The 20,759-nt window shown below is 40.6% G+C and overlaps 1 protein-coding gene across 6 annotated transcripts in view; it reads left to right on the top strand.

Annotated features, from left to right (window-relative positions):
* Positions 1–20,759, top strand: part of WDFY4 (WDFY family member 4) — a 292,803-nt gene that overhangs the window by 59,479 nt on the left and 212,565 nt on the right. For all 6 annotated transcript variants that reach the window (XM_039233715.1, XM_039233714.1, XM_039233716.1 and 3 more), the window contains one exon: positions 15,698–15,791. In XM_039233715.1, the coding sequence (XP_039089646.1) occupies positions 15,698–15,791 (94 nt within the window). The remainder of the gene's footprint in view (positions 1–15,697; positions 15,792–20,759) is intronic.

Genomic DNA, 20,759 nt, shown 5'->3' with positions numbered 1-20,759 from the left:
GGATCCCCCCACAGGCCTCTGGGGTTCTTCAGCTGAAATGACATCATTGTTTGTAAAATTTGACCAAGCATCCCTCTTCCCCTGTCCTCACCTCTGGGCTTTGGGAGATAAAGATAATCATGGACTCTTGGATTATAACTTTCAGTTCCGTCCACAAGTCTTTTGTAAGATACAGGCCGTCCAGGGACACTAGGTCATATGTGGTGCCAGCGTCTGCCTCCCTGGGATTCAAACCCTCACCTCTTATTCCTGCTCTTGGGATCCATACCTCAGAGCAATGCTTCTCACAACGTGGCCTCTATAGCCTACTTTCCCACATCAGAATCAGTCGTGAACATGCTAAAATACAGTCTCATAAACCAGATTTCCTGAATCACAGTCACTGGGTTGGGAGTTCAGGGATTTAAAAAAAAAAAATCTCTTCTTGTTATTTTTAAGCACATTAAACCTTGAGAACATCTGCTCTGGGTGCGAGGCATCTTTTCCTTAAAAGCATTTGTTAAACACCTAACTTTTTTATTAAGGTAAATTCACATACCTTAAACTTAATAATTTTATTTTATATAATTTTAAGTGTATTTATTTCTTTTGAGAGAGAGAAAGGGAGAGAATGCACAAGCGGGGGAGGGACAGAGAGAAGAAGACACAGAACACCAAGCACACTCCTCGCCATCAGTGCAGAGCCTGATGTGGGGTTTGAACTCACCAACTGCTAGATAATGACCTGAGCCAAGATCAAGAGTTGAATACTTAACTGACTGAACCATCTAGATGCCCCCAGATAACAATTTTAAAGCAGACAACTCAGTGGTATTTAGTACCTTCATGATGTTGTGCAAACACTACCTCTATCTAGTTCCAAAATATTTTTATTACTCTAAAAGGAAAACCCTGTATACATTCCCATTCCTTCAGCCAAGCCCCGTGCAACAGCCAATTTTTCTGTCTCTTTGGATTTACCAATTTGGATATTTCATATAAATAGAATCATACAACAGGTAGTCTTTTCTGTCTGGCTTCCTTCACTTAACATGTTTTCAAGTTTCATCCCCATTGTAACACACATATATCAGTACTTCATTCCTTTGTTATGGGTGAGTATCATCCCACTGTATGTATACACTAGGATTTGTTTATCCATTCATCTGCTGATGGACATTTGGCTTGTTTCCACCTTTTGGCTACTCTAAATAGTGCTGCTGTGAACACACACACACACACACACACACACACACACACATACACGTATTTATTTGACTCTTTGCAATTGTTTTGTGTAAATATAGAGAAGTGGAATTGCTGGATCAAGTGATAATTCTATGTTTAATTTTTTGAGGAACCACCAAACAGTCTTATGGTAGCTGAACAAAATTTATATTCTAACCAGCAATGTATGAAGCTTCCAATTTCTCCCAAGGGCTTACCAGTACTTATCTTCCATTAAAAAAAATTACAGCCATCCTAGTGAATGTGAGTGGTATCTCATTGTGGTTTTGATTTGCACTTCCCTGATGGCTAATGAGGTTGAACATCTTCCTGTGCTCGCTAGCCGTTTGTAAATCTTATTTGGAGTAATATCTATTCAAGTCCTTTGCTCATTTTTAAATTGGATTGTTTCTCTTTTTGTTGTTTAGTTGTATAAGTTCTTTGTATTTTATGGATAATAGACCCTTATCAGTTACATGATTTGCAAATATTTTCTCCCATTCTGTAGGTTGTTCTCTTCTTAATGTGCTTTTAGACACAAAAACTTTTAATTTCAATGAAATGTGTCATCTTTTTTTTTCTTTTGTTGCTTATGATCTTGGTGTTACATGTAAGAATCCATTGCCAAATCCAAACTCATGAAGTTTTACTTCTATGTTTTCCCCAAAAAGTTTTATAATTTTAGCTCTTATATTTAGGTCATTAATCCATTATATGATATGAGGGCATGGTTCATCTTCATTCTTTTGCATGTGGCTATCCATTTCTCTTGGGACCACGTGCTGATGATTCTCTTCTTTCTCCAATGAATCGTCTTAGCCTCCTTGCTGAAGACTCAATTCTATTCCATTGGACTGTGTGTCAAGCTAGTACCACACTGTTTTGATTATTATAGCATTGTAGCAAGTTTTGATCTCCAGACATGTGAGCAGTCCAATTTTGTTCTTTTTAAATATTATTGTGGCTATGTACAGTTCCTTGCAATTCCATATGAATTTGAGGACCAGCTTTTACCTTTGAGTATGTTAGCTGTAGGCTTTTCATAAAAGCCTTTTATCATATTGAGGAAGTTTTTTTTAATCAATTCTTAGTTTTCTGAGTGTTTTTATCATGAAAGGGTGCTGGATATTGTCAAATGTTTTTCTGCATCACCTGAGGCAATCGTTTGGCTTTCTCCCCCCTTGTCTGCTAATGTGGTGCATTATATTGACTGATTTTCTCATACTGAATAACTCACACCCTGCATTCCTGAGATAATCTCCACTTGATCATAGTGTACAATCCTTTAAATATGCTGTTGGAGTTGGTTTACTAGTATGTTGTTGGGGTTTTTCCATGTATATTCATTAAGGATCTTGTTTGTAGTTTTTTTTTTCTTTGTGTAACTTTGGTATCAAGGCAATAATATAGGATTCCTTGCTGTTCCCTGAACATGCCGGACATATTCCCACCTTAAGGCCTTTTGCTGGCTGTTCCCTTTGCTTGAAAAGCTTTTCCCCAGGATATCTGCATCGCCTCCTTCAAGTCTGCCCAGGTGACCCTTCTCAAGGAGTCCAACTCTGCCACCCAAATTAAAATTGCAAATTTCTTCCTTCCTCCACCCCAGCACCATTCACTCTTTCTCTGCTCTAATCTTTTCTCACAGTGGCACTTATCTTCCTTCATAATGTATAATTTACTTATTCATGGTAATATATTATACTGTGTTGTAAAAATGTAGTATGTATTATATAATAATAATAACTTTTATCATTTATAATTTACATATTTCTTAAGTTGACTTTTGTTATCTACACTACTTTCCTCACATCCTGGGCGTGGGCTTTAGTTTAGTTTATTTATAGATGTAACCAGAGTGCGTGAATAGTGCCTGGTTAGGTCAATAAATTTGTTCCGTTGAGTTGAGGAAATATACACCAAGGTGAGATGCACTTCTGGCACCTGAGCCATTCTTTTTAGGCTGGCGGTGCCAAGGACGATGTGGCTACAGGTTGTGAGAGTAGCACTCTGGGCACAGTGTTTGAAAATCAGGTGTTTGTGGGGCGCGTGCATGGCCCAGTCTGTTTAGCATAATACTTAAGCTCAGCTCGTGATCTCATGGTTTGTGGATATAAGCTCCACGTCAGGTTCTGTGCTGACATCTCAGAGCCTGGAGCCTGCTTTGGATTCTGTGTCTCCTTCTCTCTCTGTCCCTTCCTTCACTCATGCTCTGTCTGTCTCAAAAATAAAGAAACATTAAAAAAATTTAAACAAATAAAAAGACAAACAGGTCTTTGCAACTTGAGATTTGATTTGTGGGTTTTTTTTTTTTTTTTGCATATTTGTTTTCATTTTTCTTATTACTTTTTGAATTTATGTACGGTAAAAGTCCTTTTCTTTTCTGTAAAGTTCTATGGGTCCTTGTTCACTTAATTTAGAGCCATGTGACTGCCACCACAATCGGGATACAGAACAGTCATGTCACCTCAAATAGTTCCTGAATGTTTCCCCTTGATAGTAAATCCCTAACCCCTAGTAACCACTGATGTATCCCGATAGTTTTTTTCTTTTCCGTTAAACCGTATAAATGCAGGTATACAATATGTACTCTTGAGGCTAGCCTCTTCCGTTCAGCATAAGGTCTTTGAGATCTGTCCAATTTTTGCGTGAGTTGTTCATGCATTCTTATTGCGGAGTAGTACTCCATTGTATGGCTGCAAGGACTTCCTCCCGGTCTGAGGCTTGTCTTTTCATTGTGAAAGTGACTTTCACAGACTGCAAATATTTGATTTTGATGCAGTACAATTTATTAATGTTTTTCTTTTATTGGGCTTTTCATATCACATCTAAGAAATCTTTGCCAAGCTCAAGGCCACAAAGATTTTCTCCTGTGTTTTCTCTGATCCATTTTGACTTTCTTCAACTCCAGGGTGTGAAGTTTAAGATGAGATTTATTATTGTTATTATTATTATAATTATTATTATTTTGCATTTGGATATTTAATTCCTCCTATGCCATTTATTGAAAATATTATCCTTTTCCATTGAATTATCTTTGTACCTTTGTGAAAAATCAATTGGCCATATTTATGTAGGTCTTTTTCTGGACTCTGTTCTGTTCCATTGATCTGTGTGTCTAGCTCTTTATTAATACTGTCTTGATCACCGTAGCTGTGTAATAAGTTATAAAACCAGCTAATTTGGAGGACTCACATTATAGAATATATATATTCTTCCTTTTCAAAACTGCTTTTAGGGGCGCCTGGGTGGCTTAGTCGGTTAAGCGTCCGACTTTCGCTTAGGTCATGATCTCGCGGTTCGTGGGTTCGAGCCCCGCATCGGGCTCTGTGCTGACTGCCAGCTCAGAGCCTGGAGCCTGTTTCAGTCTGTGACTCCCTCTCTCTCTGACCCTCCCCTGCTAACGCTGTCTCTCTATTTCTCCTAGAAATAAATAAAACATTAAAAAAATAAAGTCTTTTAAAAAATAACTAAAAAAATGTTTTCCTGTATTTTTCCCTTCTTTTCATAACAATAAGAGGTTTAACCCAAAATAAGGCTGAATTGGTTGCAGGGANCGCATCGGGCTCTGTGCTGACTGCCAGCTCAGAGCCTGGAGCCTGTTTCAGTCTGTGACTCCCTCTCTCTCTGACCCTCCCCTGCTCGCACTGTCTCTCTCTCTCTCTCTCCTAGAAATAAATAAAATTATATAAAAAAAAACACTGCTTTTAATTCCCTTGCCTTTGGAGAAGTGTCAAGTAGGAAATTGCTGCAGCTGAGGTCAAAGAGGTTGTTGGCTGCTTTCTCCTCCAAGGTTTTGATGGTTTCTTGTTTCACATTCAGGTCTTTCATCCATTTTGAGTTTATTTTTGTCTATGGTGTAAGAAAGTGGTCTAGTTTGATTCTTCTGCATGTTGCTGTCCAATTCTCCCAGCACCATTTGTTAAAGAGACTTTTTTCCATAGGATGCTCTTTCCTGCTTTGTCAAATATTAGTTGGCCATACACTTGTGGGTCCAGTTCTGGGTTCTCTATTCTATTCCATTGGTCTATGTGTCTGTTTTTGTGCCAATACCATACTGTCTTGATGATTACAGCTTTGTAGTAGAGGCTAAAGTCTGGGATGGTGATGCCTCCTCTTTGGTTTTCTTCTTCAATATTACTTTGGCTATTCAGGGTCTTTTGTGGTTCCATACAAATTTTTATTAAGAAATGATGTTGTGTTTTGTCAAATGCTTCTTCTGTATCTATTGACAGGATTGTATAGTTCTTATCTTTTGTTTTATTAATGAGATTTATCACCTTGATTGATTTCTGAATATTGAACCAGCCCTGTAGCCCAGGAATGAATCCCACTTGATCGTGGTGAATAATTCTTTTTGTATGCTGTTGAATTCGATTTGGTAGTATCTTGTTGAGAATTTTTGCCTCCATGTTCATCAGGGATATTGGCCTGTAGTTCTCCTTTTGTGGGGGGTCTCTGTCTGGTTTGGGAATCAAGATAATGCTGGCTTCATAGAATGAGTCTGAAAATTTTCCTTTCACTTCTATTTTTTTTTTTTGGAAGAGCTTGAGAAGGATAGGTATTAACTCTGCTTTAAATGTCTGGGAGAATTCCCCAGGGAAGCCATCTGGTCCAGGACTCTTATTTGTTGGGAGATTTTTGATAGCTGATTCAATTTCTTTGCTAGTTATGGGTCTGTTCAAATTTTCTATTTCTTCCCATTAGAGTTTTGGGAGTGTGTGGGTGTCTAGGAACTTGTCCATTTCTCCCAGGTTGTCCTGTTTGTTGGCATATAGTTTTTCATAGTATTCCCTGATATTTGGTTGAATTTCTGAGGGATTGGTTGTGATAAATCCATTTTCTTTTGTGATTTTATCTATTTGGGTCCTCTCTCTTTTGTTTTTGAGAAGTCTGGCTAGGGGTTTGTCGATTTTGTTTATTTTTATTTGTTTTCAAAAAGCCAACTCTTAGTTTCATTGATCTGTTATACTGTTGTTGTTGTTGGTGGTGTTGTTATTTTTGGATTCTATATTGTTTATTTATGCCCTGATCTTTATTATTTCTCTTCTTCTGCTGGGCTTGGGGTTTCTTTGTTGTTATGCTTCTAGTTACTTTAGGTGCGCTGTTAGATTTTATATTTGGGATTTTTCTTATTTCTTGATATAGGCCTGGATTGCAATGTATTTTCCTCTTAGGACTGCCTTTGCTGCATCCCAAAGAGTTTGGATTGTTGTGTTTTCATTTTCATTGGTTTACATATATTTTTAAATTTCTTCTTTAGTTGCCTGGTTGACCCATTCATTCTTTTCTTTAACCTCTATGCATTTGGAGGTTTTCCAAACTTTCTCCTGTGGTTGATTTCAAGTTTCTTGGCATTGTGATCTGAAAGTGTGCACGGTATGATTTCAATTCTTTTGTATTTATTGAGAGCTGTTTTGTGACCCAGTATGTGATCTATCTTGGAGAATGTACCATGTGCACTAGAGAAGAATGTATATTCTGCTGCTTTAGGATGAAAAGTTCTAATTATATCTGTCAAGTCCATATGGTCCAATGTATCATTCAGGGCCACTGTTTATTGATTTTCTGTCTAGATGGTCTGTCCATTGCTATAAGTGAAATATTAAAGTCTCCTGCAGTTATCATATTCTTACTAAGAAGGTTGCTTATGTTTGTGATTAATTGTTTCATATATTTGGGTGCTTCTGCATTTGGTGCATAGACATTTATAATTGTTAACTCTTCCTGATAGACAGACCCTGTAATTATTATATTGTGTCCTTCTTTATCTCTTGTTATAGCCTTTAATTTAAAGTCTAGTTTGTCTGATTAAGTATGGCTACTTCAGCATTTTTTCTTACTTCCAGTAGCATGATAGATAGTTCTCCATCCCCTCACTTTCATTTTTTTTCTTAAATAGTTTATTGTTAAGTTGGTTTCCATATAACACCCAGTGCTCATCCCAACAAGTGCCCTCCTCCATGCCCATCACCTCCCTTCCCCTCTCCGCCACCCCATCTGCCCTCAGTTTGTTCTCAGCATTCAAGAATCTCTCATGGTTTGCCTCCCTCCCTCTCCTCCACTATTTTCCCCCTTCTCCCCCATGGTCCTCTGTTAAGTTCCTCCTAATCCTCCTATACGTGCAAACATATGGTATCTGTCCAGAACTGCCTGACTTATTTCGCTCAGCATAACACCCTCAAGTTCCATCCATGTTGCTACACATGGCCAGACTTCATTTTTTCTCATTGCCATGTAGTATTCCATAGTATAGATAAACCACATCTTCTTGATCCATTCGTCCGTTGATGGACACTTAGGCTCTTTCCATGTTTTGGCTATTGTGGAGAGTGCTGCTATAAACATTGGGGTACATGTGCCCCTATGCATCAGCACTCCTGTATCCCTTGCATCCCCTCACTTTCAATCTGAAAGTGTCCTCAGGTCTAAAATGGGTCTCTTGTACTCTTGAATGCTGACAAAAACTGAGGACTGATGGATGTGGGGGGGGTGGGGGGGATGGGCATGGAGGAGGACACTTGTGGGGATAAGCACTGAGTGTTATGTGGAAACTAATTTGACAATAAACTATTTGTAAAAAAAAAAAATAAAATAAAATGGGTCTCTTGTAGACAGCAAATAGATGAGTCTTGATTTTTATCCATTCTGATACCCTATGTCTTTTGATTGGAGCATTTAGTCCATTTACTTTCAGTGTTATTATTGAAAGATATGGGTTTAGAGTCATTGTGTTATCTGTAGGTTTCATGCTTTTAGTGATGTTTCTGGTCCTTTGTGGTCCTTGCAGCATTTCACTCACAGAGTCCCCTTTAGGATCTCTTGTAGGGCTGGTTTAGTGATGATGAATTCCTTCGGTTTTTGTTTGTTTGAGAAAACTTTTATCTCTTCTTTTATTTTGAACAAAAGGCTTGCTGGATAAAGGATTCTTGGCTGTATATTTTTCCTGTTCATCATATTGAAGATTTCCTGCCTTTCCTTTCTGGCCTGCCAAGTTTCAATAGATAGGTCTGCTACTACCCTGATGTGTTTACCTTTGTATGCTAAGGCCTGTTTATCCCTAGCTGCTTTCAGAATTCTTTCTTTATCTTTGTTATTTTGCCAGTTTCACTGTGATATGTCATGCAGAAGATCGATTCAAGTTATGTCTGAATGGAGTTCTCTGTTTCTTGCATTTCAATGTCTGTTTCTTTCCCCAGATTGGGGAAGTTCTCAGCTATGATTTGTTCTCTTTTCACAGAAAAGATAGGCCTCTTTTTCTGTGGAACTCCTATGATATGGGTATTGTTTCATTTCATTGAATGATGTAGTTCTCTAATTCTCCCTTTGTGATCCAGAACTTTTTCTCTCTCTTTTTCTCTGCTTCATCTTTTTCCATAATTTTATCTTCTGTTTCACCTACTCTCCCCTCTGCCTTTTCAATCCTCACTGTCACCACCTCTAGTTTATTTTGCACTTCATTTACAGCTTTTTAAAAATTCATCATGACTATGTTTCAGTTCCTTGATCTCTGCAGCAATAAGAGATCTGCTGTCTTCTATGTTTTTTTTCAAGTTCAGTGATTAATCGTATGACTATTATTCTAAATTCTTGTTCAATTATATTGTTTATATCTGTTTTGAGCAATTCTTTGGCTGTCATTTCTTCCTGAAATTTCTTCTGAGAATTCTTCAATTTCAATCTTTTGGCTAGTTTTCTGTGTGTTATGCGTTTTAAAAGCTTGTTATGTGCTCTGCACCTGCAAGCACTACTATACTAAGGAGGGGTCATACATTGTCCGGGGTCTTGCCCTTCAGGAGGTGTTTTTGGAGAGTGTTACTTGCTCTCTGTTGTCATGACTTTGGTTACTTTATCTCCCTAATTGTAGTGACATTTTGAACCCTCCACTAGGTGTGCTTTGATTTGTTCTTTGAAGTACCCCTGGAAAGGAAAATGAACAAACAAACAAAAAGCAAGCAGAAAACAAAAACACGCAAACACACACACACACACACACACACACACCAAAAACAAAAAACCAGAAATACTAGCTACAAGTAAACAACAGGGTGGAGGTGGTGCTGATGGATGAGGCCTTATCCCATATAAAGAGAGAAATGACAGGGGCGAGGAAAAAGAAAAAATAAAAATCAGACAGAGATACTCTACGGCTTACTACACACAGAGAGAGAAAGGAAAATAAAGAAGGAGGCGGGGAACATGTATCAAGAGAATGGATTAAACATGTCTGCTTAAACAAAACAACAGCCAGAGTACCCAGACTAGAGGAAGGGGGAGGTAAGGAGAAAAGGAAGGAAACCATATCTATATAAGAATTGTCCGAGAAGTAAACTAGGCAGTGCAACAGTGCTGGTCTGGGAGAGGGGCCCTCTGGTTCCTCAGTGTCAATCCTGCTCTGGTAGATGCGCAATTACCAGGCACCGAGGGGCGTGGCTTGGTGTAGGCACCCGCCTCCACTGTGGGTCCGGCTGTCTGATCCTTGAAGCCCCACCTTCTTGGTGATGGGGAGGAAAATGGCGACACCCCAGTGTCTCCTCCACGAACCAGGTATCCCAAACCACTCTAATCAAGCCGTCCTCACTTTGCTGCAGGTGCAAACGAGGCGGTTTGTCTCGCTCCGCAGACTCCGGTGCCCTGGCGCTTGGTTGGGATTTAAACTCTTGCTCTGCGCGCCCTGGTACCGGGAAAGTACCGCTCGGCGCCACCCGATATGTGGCCTCTGGCAGGCGGGCGCTGGCAGGCTGTGTCCCGCCCCGCAGCTCTCCAGGGAGGGCATTGCTGTCTCCTGCTGCGGGCTGCGCCCCTGACCTAGCCATCCAGCCTGGCTCTGGCTCCTCGCCTCCCCAGGTGCGCCATCTGGGCAGCCAGCCCCAGGCCAGAGAAAGCCTGGCAGTTAGAGATTGGAGCTTTCTCTATCCCGGTCTGAGGTTTTTCTCTTGTCCAGATACAATCCTCTGATTCCCCAGCCACTCTTTCTCTTCCCGTTGTCTCTCCACAGAAGGAGATCCCTCCCCTCAGTTCATTTTCTCTCTCCCAGGTCGCTATCTCGAACCTATGGGTTGTCCCGGAAGCGACTGCCTCTTTGTCTCCAGGACTCTTGAAGTTCAAAGTCCTTTAGCTTCAACACTGCTTTGTTGGAGAGAGGAGGGAACTTGGGATCCCCGACTTCTCCGCCATGTTGGCCCCTCCTTTTCCAGTACTTCATGTTCTGAATATGACTTTATGGGATAAATTCAGAAAGTTCACCTAAACTCGGTTATTTGTACTTACATAATTAGAGCCTTCCTGGTGCTCTTTGGCCACTGTGGTCCACATTGATGAGATTTTTGGGGTGATGGTGGGGTTTGTGGTGTCCGGAGCCGACCCTCAAGAAAGAATTCTTGAAGATGTCTTTGGTGCAAAAAGGTGATTTTATTAAAGCACAGGGACAGGACCCGTAGGCAGAAAGAGCTCTCCAGCACACTTAAGAAAAAGAGTTATACCTAAGTATTTATTCATTTTTTGAACTTTATTTTAAATGATATTTTTAAAGTTTTGTTTTTCAGTTGTTTACTTCTAATATATAGGAATATGATTAATTTTTACATGTAACTGTGTACCCTGAGACCTTGCTAAATTCACTTATTAGTTCTAAGAGTATTTTTTTAAAATAGATTGCTTCAGATTTTCTGTGTAGACAATCATGTTGTCTGTGAATAGTGAGGTTTTATGTCTTCCTTTCCAATCTATTGTTCCAACATGATATTGCATAGGGCTAGTGAGCGCAGACATCCTTGATTTGTTTAGTCTTGGGGAGAAAGTCTTCAGTCAATCATTTGCCATCAAATATTATATCAGCTCTGGGTTTCTTTTCTTTTCTTCTTTCTTTTAGGTGTCTATTATCAGGTTATGGATGATTCCTTCTATTTCTAGTTTACTGATGACTTTTATCATGAACAAATGTCAAATTTTTCAAATGCTTTTTTCTGTGTATGATCATGTTTTTTTATTTTTAAAATTTATTTATTTATTTATTTATTTATTTATTTATTTATTTATTTATTTTCTGAGAGAGAGAGAGAGAGAGGCAGAGGAATGTAGAGAGAGAATCTTAAGCAAGCTCCACTCTCAGTGTGGAGCCTGATGCAGAGCTCTATCTCATGACCATGAGATGATGACCTGAGCTGAAGTCTGGTGCTTAACCAATGGAGCCACTTAGGCACCTAAGTTCAAAATATTTTAAAACTTTTCTTGAAATTTTGTCTTTAACCCGTAAACTATTTAGAACTACGTTGTTTACAATATGAATGTGCTGAATGCCACTGAACTGTTCGCTTGAAAATGGTTAAGATAGGGGTGCCTGGGTGGCTCAGTCTGTTGAGCATCTGACTTTGGCTCAGGCCATGATCTCACGGTTCGTGGGTTCGAGTCCCGTTTCCGGCTCTGTGCTGACAGCTAGAGTCTGGACCCTGTTTCAGATTCTGTGTCTCCCTCTCTCTCTGACCCTCCCCTGCTCATGCTGTCTCTCTCTCTGTCAGAAATAAATAAAAGACATTAATAAAAAATTTAAAAAAAGAAAATGGTTAATATAGTAAGTTTTATGTCATTTGTATTTTTATCACAACTAATAAGAAATATGTTGTTTAGGGGCGCCTGGGTGGCTTAGTCGGTTAAGCGTCTGACTTTCGCTTGGGTCATGATCTCACGGATCGTGGGTTCGAGCCCCACGTCGGGTTCTGTGCTGACTGCCAGTTCAGAGCCTGGAGCCTGTTTCAGTCTGTGACTCCGTCTCTCTCTGACCCTCCCCTGCTCACGCTGTCTCTTTTTCTCTCTCCTAAAAATAAATAAAACATTAAAAAAAAAAAAAGAAATATGTTAATTCCCAAGTACATGGAAAATTTTCATTTGTCTTTCTATTATTCATTTTTAATTTAATTCTATCATGATCAGAGAACATATTTTGTATGATTTTATTTATTTGATAAGGTTTCTTTTATGACCTAGACTACAGTCTATTTTGACAAAGTGTCCACAGAATGTGAAAAGAGGGTGTATTCTGAAGTTGTTGAGTGCAGTGTTCCCTAAGTCAATCACATTGGTTGGTTGATAGTGTTGTTCAGTTCTATACTTTTGATTATTTTCTGTCTACTTTTCCTATCAATTACTGAAAGAAGAGTGTTGAAGTCTCCAGCTATAACTGTAGATTTGTCCATTTGTCCTTCTACTTCTACTAGTTTTTCTTTATGACTTTTGATGCTCTGTTGTGAAGTGCCTACACATTTTGTGTGCTATGCCACCTTTAATGATTGTCCAACATAACCTGTTTATTCCTGGTAATTTTCCTTGCTTTGAAGCTTGCTTTCTCTAGGATTAGTAGCCACACCAGCTTTCTTTCGATCAGTGTTATCATGGTTTAAATTTTTTCTAACATTTTACTTCTAACCTATCAATATTATTATATTTCAAGTGGGTTTCTTGTAGATGGAATATAGTTTGGGGTTTTTGCCCATTCTGACAATATATGTCTATTAATTGGTGTATATAGACAATTTTTATTTAATGTAATTTTTGATGTGTTTGGACTTAGGTCTACCATTTTATTATTTGTTTTCTCCTTGTTCCCCCTTTTGTGTTCCTCTGTTTCTCTTTCCCTAACTTTTTGTGGATTATTTGAATATATCTTAGTATTCAGTTTAAATTTATCTATGGTATTTTTGACTCTCTCTCTTTGTTTTCTTTCTTTAGTGTTTGTAAGAATTGCAATGTACATACTTAACATCCTACTTAGAATTAATATTTTGCTACTTCAAATGGAATGCAGAAAGCTTACCTCTATGTAGGTTCCTTTACTCTCTGCAATTTTTGTTGTAATGTTCATAGCATTACATCTAATAATATTTTTCTTTCAACAATCATACATATCTTAAGAACTTAAGAAAAATGTAGTCTATTAAAGTGCTTATTTATGTATTTTGAAAGGAAGAGAAAGAGTGCACACAAGATGGGGAGGGGCAGAGGGAGAGGGAAAGAAAATGCAAAGGAGGCACTACTCTGTCAGCACAGGCCCCAAAGTGGGGCTTGATCCCACGACCTTGGGATTGTAACCTGAGCCAAAGTTAAGAGTCGGATGCTTAACCGACTGAGCTACCCAGGCACCCTGAGAAAATATACTCTACTAAGGTTATCCAATTATTTACCATTTCTCATGGTCTTTCTTCATTCCTGAAATACGAAGTTTCTTTCTGTTATTATTTCCCTCCCATCTGAAAAACTTCTTTCAGAATGATTTTTTGAGAAAATCTCATGACAAGAAATTCTCTTTGTTTTCCTTCATCTGGGAACATATTTCTTTTGCCTTTATTTCTGAAAGATATTTTCCTGGATATGGAATTATGTGTATTTCTTTTCAACACTTTAAAGTTAACTGTTCCTTTAGTTTCTGATTTCTCATGAGAAAATCCACAGTCATTCAAGTTGTTGTTCCCTGTATATAATGTGATTTTTTTCTCTGGCTGCGTTCAAGATTTTTTTTTAAATTGTCTTTAGAGTTTAGTAGTTTGACTGTGATGTTCCTGGGCACAGATTGCTTTGTAGATTTTGTTAAGCTTCTTAAATCTTTAAGGGTATGTATCTCACTAGCTTTAAAGAAACAATGGCTAGAACTTTCTTCAACATTTTTTTCCCACTACACTCTTTTCCTATTCTTCTGGAACTCCTGCAACAAGTTGTTAGATCCTTCTGTATTATTTCATGTGACTTTGAGGCTTTCTTACATTAAAAAAAAATCTTTTTCTTTTTTGTCGTTCATATTGGGCAATTTCAATTGATCTGTCCTTAAACTCATGGGCTCTTATCTCTTTCCTCTTATTCTTTTATTGTTCTTGTTTAGTGAGGTTTTTAAATTCATTATTGTATTTCCAGTTCTTACGTTTCCCTTTGGCTCTTTTTTATTCCTTCAATTTCTTTACTGAGCCTTTCTAGGTTTTCATTCATTTCAACAGTATTCACCTTACAGTGTGGTTACTAACAGCTGACTTAAAGTTTTGCCTGATAATTCCAACATCTATGACATCTCAAGCTTACCATCTATTGATTATCTTTTCTGTGTGAGATATTGAGATTTCTCTGGTTTGTTCGATGCTAAGTAATTTCAGATTGTGACTGGGACATTTTGAATGTTATGAACTCTAGCTTCTGTTCACATCTTCTGGAGAATGTTGATTATTTTGTTTGAGCAGGCAATCAGCCGGGTTAGGTTCAGTCTGCAAGTTCTGACTTACCCTCTGTGGACAATGTTTCCAGTATTAGTTTGGTTTCACAGACTTGGCAGTGTGATTTATCTACCCTCTATTTTCCCCATGAAGTAGCCAGTATAAGGTGGTAGTTTACCCCTGAGTTCAGTTCTCAAAGCCTTTGGAATGTGGTTTAGGGTCAGATCTACACATGCACAGCTCAGAGTTGAATCCGGAGGTTGATACATCATCTGATTTTCTTAAGTCTCCTCCTCTTTATCATCTCCCCAACACTTTATGGTTCCCAGGGGCCTCTTCCTTCTTCTCTATGTTAAGCTGAAGCTTTGATTTCACTGTCTTTTCACATACTTCACACCACTGCATTTGTTTCTGGGGCCAAGCAGGAAAGGAAAAAGACAAGAGCAATGGGGATTTTGCCTATATTCTTGGAACCATAGTTATTTTGGTTAGAGAGGATTGTCTTCCCCCAGAATTTCAGGCACCTTCCCAGCCACTGCTATTGCTGTGGGGTTGTCTGGAGGCTGGCTGAGAAAGAATGAAGAAACCCAACAAAGAAAATCTCAGAGGTTCGCCTCCATATTCTATGATCTGCAGTAGCCTCCATTCCTGTTCCTTACACCAGAAACAGAGACCTTTTCTTGGTGCTCTGTCCTTGTCTGCATGCGGTGCCCATTTCTGTTTTCAGTCTCCCTATGAGCCCATACCAAGGAATGCTGGAGGGAGGAGCCCCAGGAAATTCAATGCCAGTTGCATGGTGCTTTGAGCTTGGTTTCCCTGTCTGCTACCATTTATTTTTCAGAGTCACCAGAGAGCTGCTCATGTGTCTTATGTGAGTTTTGAGTTGCCTCCAGTAGGTAGGACAGAGTAGAGCATGCTTACACCATCTTGAAGGGGTCCAGAGACCTTGTACGTGTGTGTTTTACATAAAATGAGAGCAACTCCATCTCCTACATGCCTGGCGAGAAGGGGAAAGGACAGGCAACTAACTTGCGTTGAGTATCACCTGTGAGCCAGCCACTGTCCCGGTGCACGAAAGCATTATTCTATGTCTCTCTGAGGACAGAGATGCTCTACTTTGTGAGTTTCACTGTACAGTTGGGGAAAATGAAGCTCAGATTAATTATTTCAAAGTCATATAGATAATTGGTGGTAGACTGAGGATGCGTATTATGGCCTGTCTTAGAAAAATTCAGAAAGGCTTGTGAATAGCAAAATACACGGGAAAACTGAAATCTGATACCCTGTGCCCCCTCTCTCTGCAGGATGGATGAAGGGGATGCTGTGATCATGCACCCCGGGGTCCTGTGCATCATGGTGAGACTGCTGCCTCGGTTGTACCATGAAGACCACCCCGAGGTATTTGTTGATGAACACACATGTTTGTCTTTTTCACATGACCGATCATTTAGGCTCCTTCTGGCCAAACTGTTTTCTTTTCTGCTTTTGCCCTCAATACCCTGCATTAGCAGAGCCACCCTTGCAAAGCACCCTCTGCAGGGGAGATTCAGTATGTCTACGACCCTTGACTGGGTTCTGCACACCCTTCCAAGGCCATTTAAAACAGGTCATTTCTGATGGCAAAGTGACCTTCTACAAACAACAGCTGAACAAAAATGAGTTGAAATGATTCGACCTTCATGAGGCAAGTCGTGGGTGCTAAAGACAACACTGGGCATTGGTGGGGACAGAAGTCCTTTGCCTCCCATCTAGTCATCCATCCTGTGGATGCTGGCTCTGATCCTGGCTTGGTGCTTTGTGCAGGACATGCCAGGCTAACAAGATGGACGTGGTCCATGGATCCTGCGTCCAGGATGGGGACCAAGAAGTGGTACCAGTGCAGACAGGCTAAATAAATAAGCTCACAAATAGATATACAATTACAAATTGTGGCAAATGACAATGATGGGGGAAAGAGGATGCTGAAAAAGAATAATGGGAATGGAGGTGGGGGAAGACCTAATTCAATCTGATTTATAGGAAAGGGTAAAGGTCAGGGAAGCCATCTTCTAGATGATGACATTCAAGCTGAGCCCTGAAAGATGAGTAACAATTAGCCAGGTGGGAAGGAGTCTGCTCCAGGCAGCTGGAGTGGGAGGAAAGGGGGAGCAGATGGGACAGGCAGAGGAAGACTGGAGTCTTGTTTAAGTATGGAGGTCTATCTCAAGGGCAGCAAGAAGCATCTCTCAAGTGAGTGGATGGTGACTCTATCAGGTTTTTGTATCAAAAACATCTCTTTGGTTGTTGCACGGGGAATGGCCTGGGAATGGGGACAGAAGTTAGAGGGCCATGTCTGCAGTACCACACTGGTGGTGGCTCAGGTAGGGTGGTGTCTGGGTCAGTGTGAAGAGAGAAGAGAGATCAAATCCCAGGGCCCTGAGATGAATGGGTCCAGGGAGCAGGAGGAGGAAATCAAAGGCAACCCTCAAGTTCCTGTCCTGGGAGAACAAAGGGCCCTATTGCAGGATGAAAAGATTGAGCAACAGAACAAGACAATTCTTGAATAAGTACACTCCATTTGGAGAAGAAGTCCTTCAGAAATTCTGAGGAAGAAACTGGAAGAGTCGAGGAAGACCTGGGGAATTCACACTTCGATTAGCAGCAGATGGAAGGAAATGAGTAGAACGGAGCAGCCAGGCATCGTGCCGGACCCTTTCATGGCTCATTTGTCCTCACAGCAGTTTTGTCTGGAGTATTATTGTTTCCGTTTTCACCAGTAGGGAAACAGAGGCTCAGACAATTTAAATGACTTTGAAGGATTCCCAGTTGGGGGACCTGGTATTAAATGTCGTCTTACCTGGCGGCAGGCCTCCTGGTCTGTTCCCTGTACAGCCCTGGCTTCCTTAGGACAAATGAGGGGTAAGGGGTGCAGGCCCAGCTTTGCTTTGTCTAGGACTTAAAAAGGAAGTGGTATGTTCTAGGAAGAAATGACAACTAGTGGCATTCTTAATCACAGCCTGCAAATGTCAATGACCTGGTGAAATATTATAAGTCTTCCGAAATCAGTGAGAGAAGTAGAGTCAGGGAGCAAAAGCCTTGATGTGTAAGGAAGGGAACTATTTTCACTGAGGCAGTTCTGTAGTATTTGATACAGGGTCAAAAAAAAAAAAAAAAAAAAAAAAAAAGGAGGGGGCTGACCTGGTTCCATGCCTTTATGTCCCTCTGTAACTGGAGTCTTTATTCTGGTTCTCATCCCTTTGCCGAAAAATGACAATGAAATGAATATCAAACCAATGAATAGAGAAACATGTCATAATGAAATGGAATGCACTTTATATTTTTCAACATTTATGGAAAAGCAGCAGGCTGGGATAAAATGGGTCTGATAGTTTGTGACACATCAACAGATAACTAAAGAAACAACTGCCAAGTTAACAAACCATGTCATTCCTTCTCATGGTGTGTGTGGGATAGGAATTTAGACAGGCACAACAGGGACATCTCTCTGTGCCACGTGGTGGTGGGTGGGATGGACCATTGAAGATGTCTTCTTTACTCATATAGCTGGTGCCATGCAAGGCTGGCTCCAATGGCAGGAGGCTCCCGAGCTGGGGCACATGTCTGGGACCTTGGTTTGAGCTGTTCATAAGATCCTGGGTTCTCCTCCATGGAGCCTTCTCCATCTGGCCTCTACTCTGTGTCCTTCCAAGTGCATCCTCCAGCCAGCCACATAGTAGCTCAGAGTCACAAAGGCACAAAAGCAGAAGCTGCCAGTCCTTCCAAAGGCTTAGGCCTTGAATAAGGCAGCTTGGCTTCCATAGCATTGGTCTACTGGTCAACTCAGTGGGAAGGGCCATATGCCTTCTCTACTGATGTGAGGGGTTGAATGTGTGTATAGGACAGAGGGAATTGTTGGGAGTCATCTTTTAAGACCAATGCCTACTTGCCTTAAGCATTAAGTAGCAGATAAAAATATTTGACCCCCAAATAGAATGTCCTCTAATTCTTTAAATGTAGTCTAGCCATTTAGTTATCTCAAGTATGGGAGTTTACTTTCTTTACCTTGGCATTCAAGATTGGCCTGCCTGGAGCATTTTGGAAATGGAATACACACTCAGGGCTACCACTATGCTAAGAGTGTTGTTTTATCAATATTCATAACAGCTCATTCCAGTACTCTAGAATCTCCCCATTTTGCAGGTGCTTGAGGCCCAAGAAAGTTCTAGGGTCAGGGACTGGTGAGGAGAGGTCTGGAACTCACTTCCAGGACCCAAGTCAAGAGGTACTTGATGATGGGTCTCTTCATCCTTTGAAGCTTTTGCAGAATGTAGGATCATGCATTATTGGCCTTGTACATTTTTCCAGGTGCAATGACTTCATTGTGAGGATGTCTGGCTTCCTTAGCTATATTTCCAACCATGGAATGGATTTGCAGTGAGAACAACCAAGCCAGTGGTTTGAGTGGCCTTAGCAGTCAAGGGGTTGCTGGTGGAAGTGTTGTGTGAAACTCCACCACAGCGATGACCAGTGACGTGATACAGAGCAAAAAATGGCCTGTGTTTCATCTCCTAGTGCATGGAAACTGTGTGGATGAACCTGACTTTCAGATCCACCCCATGAGTTGTCACCTTAATGTACAGAATGGAATTCTACCCCTCTGTGTGTGATGGCCATCAGACATATTAAGTATGCAAATGAGAATTCCATTTGTTAGGATTCTTTTTCTCTATTCAAGTCACAATATGTAATTTAAGGAAAAGTCTACTTCTCCCTCACTCTCTCAAACATGCAAATGAAATGTAGTGGTGCGTTTTCTCAGATATTTGCTGCAGATGCCAAATCAGCAGCCGTTAAAAGTTGAATAATTACAGTAATTAATTTCTGAAAGGGGGGATGGGAAACCTCATAACAATCAATAGAACAGTAAATTGAATGAGAACGAGACCACACAGGAAAATGCTGGAACAGAAAGAGCTACAGGACTGCATCTTTGGCACAGGAAGGTGCAGTAGATGGCAGTGTTACTAAGAGGATGGAATGTGAGTTTCCTCCTCTCCCTTTAGGTGCGCCTATGTGCTTCCCAGCATTACACTCAGAGCCACCTTCCTCAGATGCTCTTCCTGCCTCATGGCTGAGAAACTGATGGCTTTCCAAGGTACAGATGTCTTTACAGGGGTGATCACTTAAATAACTACACATACAGGGTACCTGATTTATTTCTAATCATGGCCACAGAAATTTGTTTTGCTCGCAGCCAAGAGGTGTCTTTCCCTGCCCTCCAAAATGCTAGCACGTGAGCTGCTTTTGGAAAGATAATCCAGCTGGGTTTTTTGTTGTTGTTGTTGTTGTTTTGTTTTGTTTTGTTTTGCCTCCTGTGTCATTGCCAGTATTAAAATTGGACTGGGGAAATTCAACTGTGACTGTTGCTGTCCTAAACGCAAGGCAGACACGGAGTCCAGCTCAGTTCTCTGGGAGCTGAGTTGGCCTCAGAAAGAAGCAACAGATGGGAAAGAAGCCACTTTCCCTTTCTAGCTACTCAACAGCCACAAAGGTCTCGCTATGGGGATGTGGCTGTGGGTCAGAACTCTGCCCAGTCCTGCAAGGGCTCTCTGGTTCCCAGCATCACTCTGCTTCCATCAGGACTGCCTTTTTGCAGTCCCTAGTGGGGGGTATTTGCTTGCGCTCATAAGTGTAACTCAGAGGGTGGGAAGCCAGATCCAGTTTCACAGAGGTGGAACTCAGAGTGTGATGGAGCAACCAATGGGATGCCCATGCGACTGTGACGAATTACTCAGCACCTTCTAGATGCTGCTGGGGATTCAGAGATGAATGTCACAGGAGCTCACGTTCTGGGTCAAGGGTGGCTGGGAAGAGAAGTGTAGAAGACAGCAAGACCACACCCTGATGACTATAACAAAGGTTTTCCCACCGGGCCTTGGGACAGAGGGGAGGGAAAGCCACAGAGAGTTGGGGATATGGCTGGAGCCTGGAGCCAGGCTTTAAAGCAAAGATTTGCCTGTGCCAGATCAGGTGGAGGAGGGAGGGAAGAGGAGAAGCCCATCCACAGATAGAGGCATACTTGAAGATGTCTGTTTGGGGACTTTGAGTAGTTCAGCTGGGCTAGGGTAGACCATGTGGGTAGAAAGGCAGTGCGTGGGGCTGCAAAAGTCAGTCAAAATCACACCATGAGGGGCCCTGAACACCATGCTAAGAGAATTGAACTTTATTGGGTTACCATCCATCATCATCATCATCATCATCATCACCTGTACCACAATCCTTAGTGAACACCTACTATATGAGAGTAGATTTCAAACTCTGAAGACAGCAAGATTTCATTTCATTTCATTATTTTATTTTATTATTATTTTAAAATATAATTTATTG

Source organism: Hyaena hyaena, unplaced genomic scaffold (genome assembly GCF_003009895.1).
Source record: "Hyaena hyaena isolate Hyena2069 unplaced genomic scaffold, ASM300989v1 scaffold_78, whole genome shotgun sequence".
NCBI lineage: Eukaryota > Metazoa > Chordata > Mammalia > Carnivora > Hyaenidae > Hyaena > Hyaena hyaena.
Note: the sequence above shows the minus strand (reverse complement) of the source record. Positions and strands in the feature narration are given on the sequence as shown.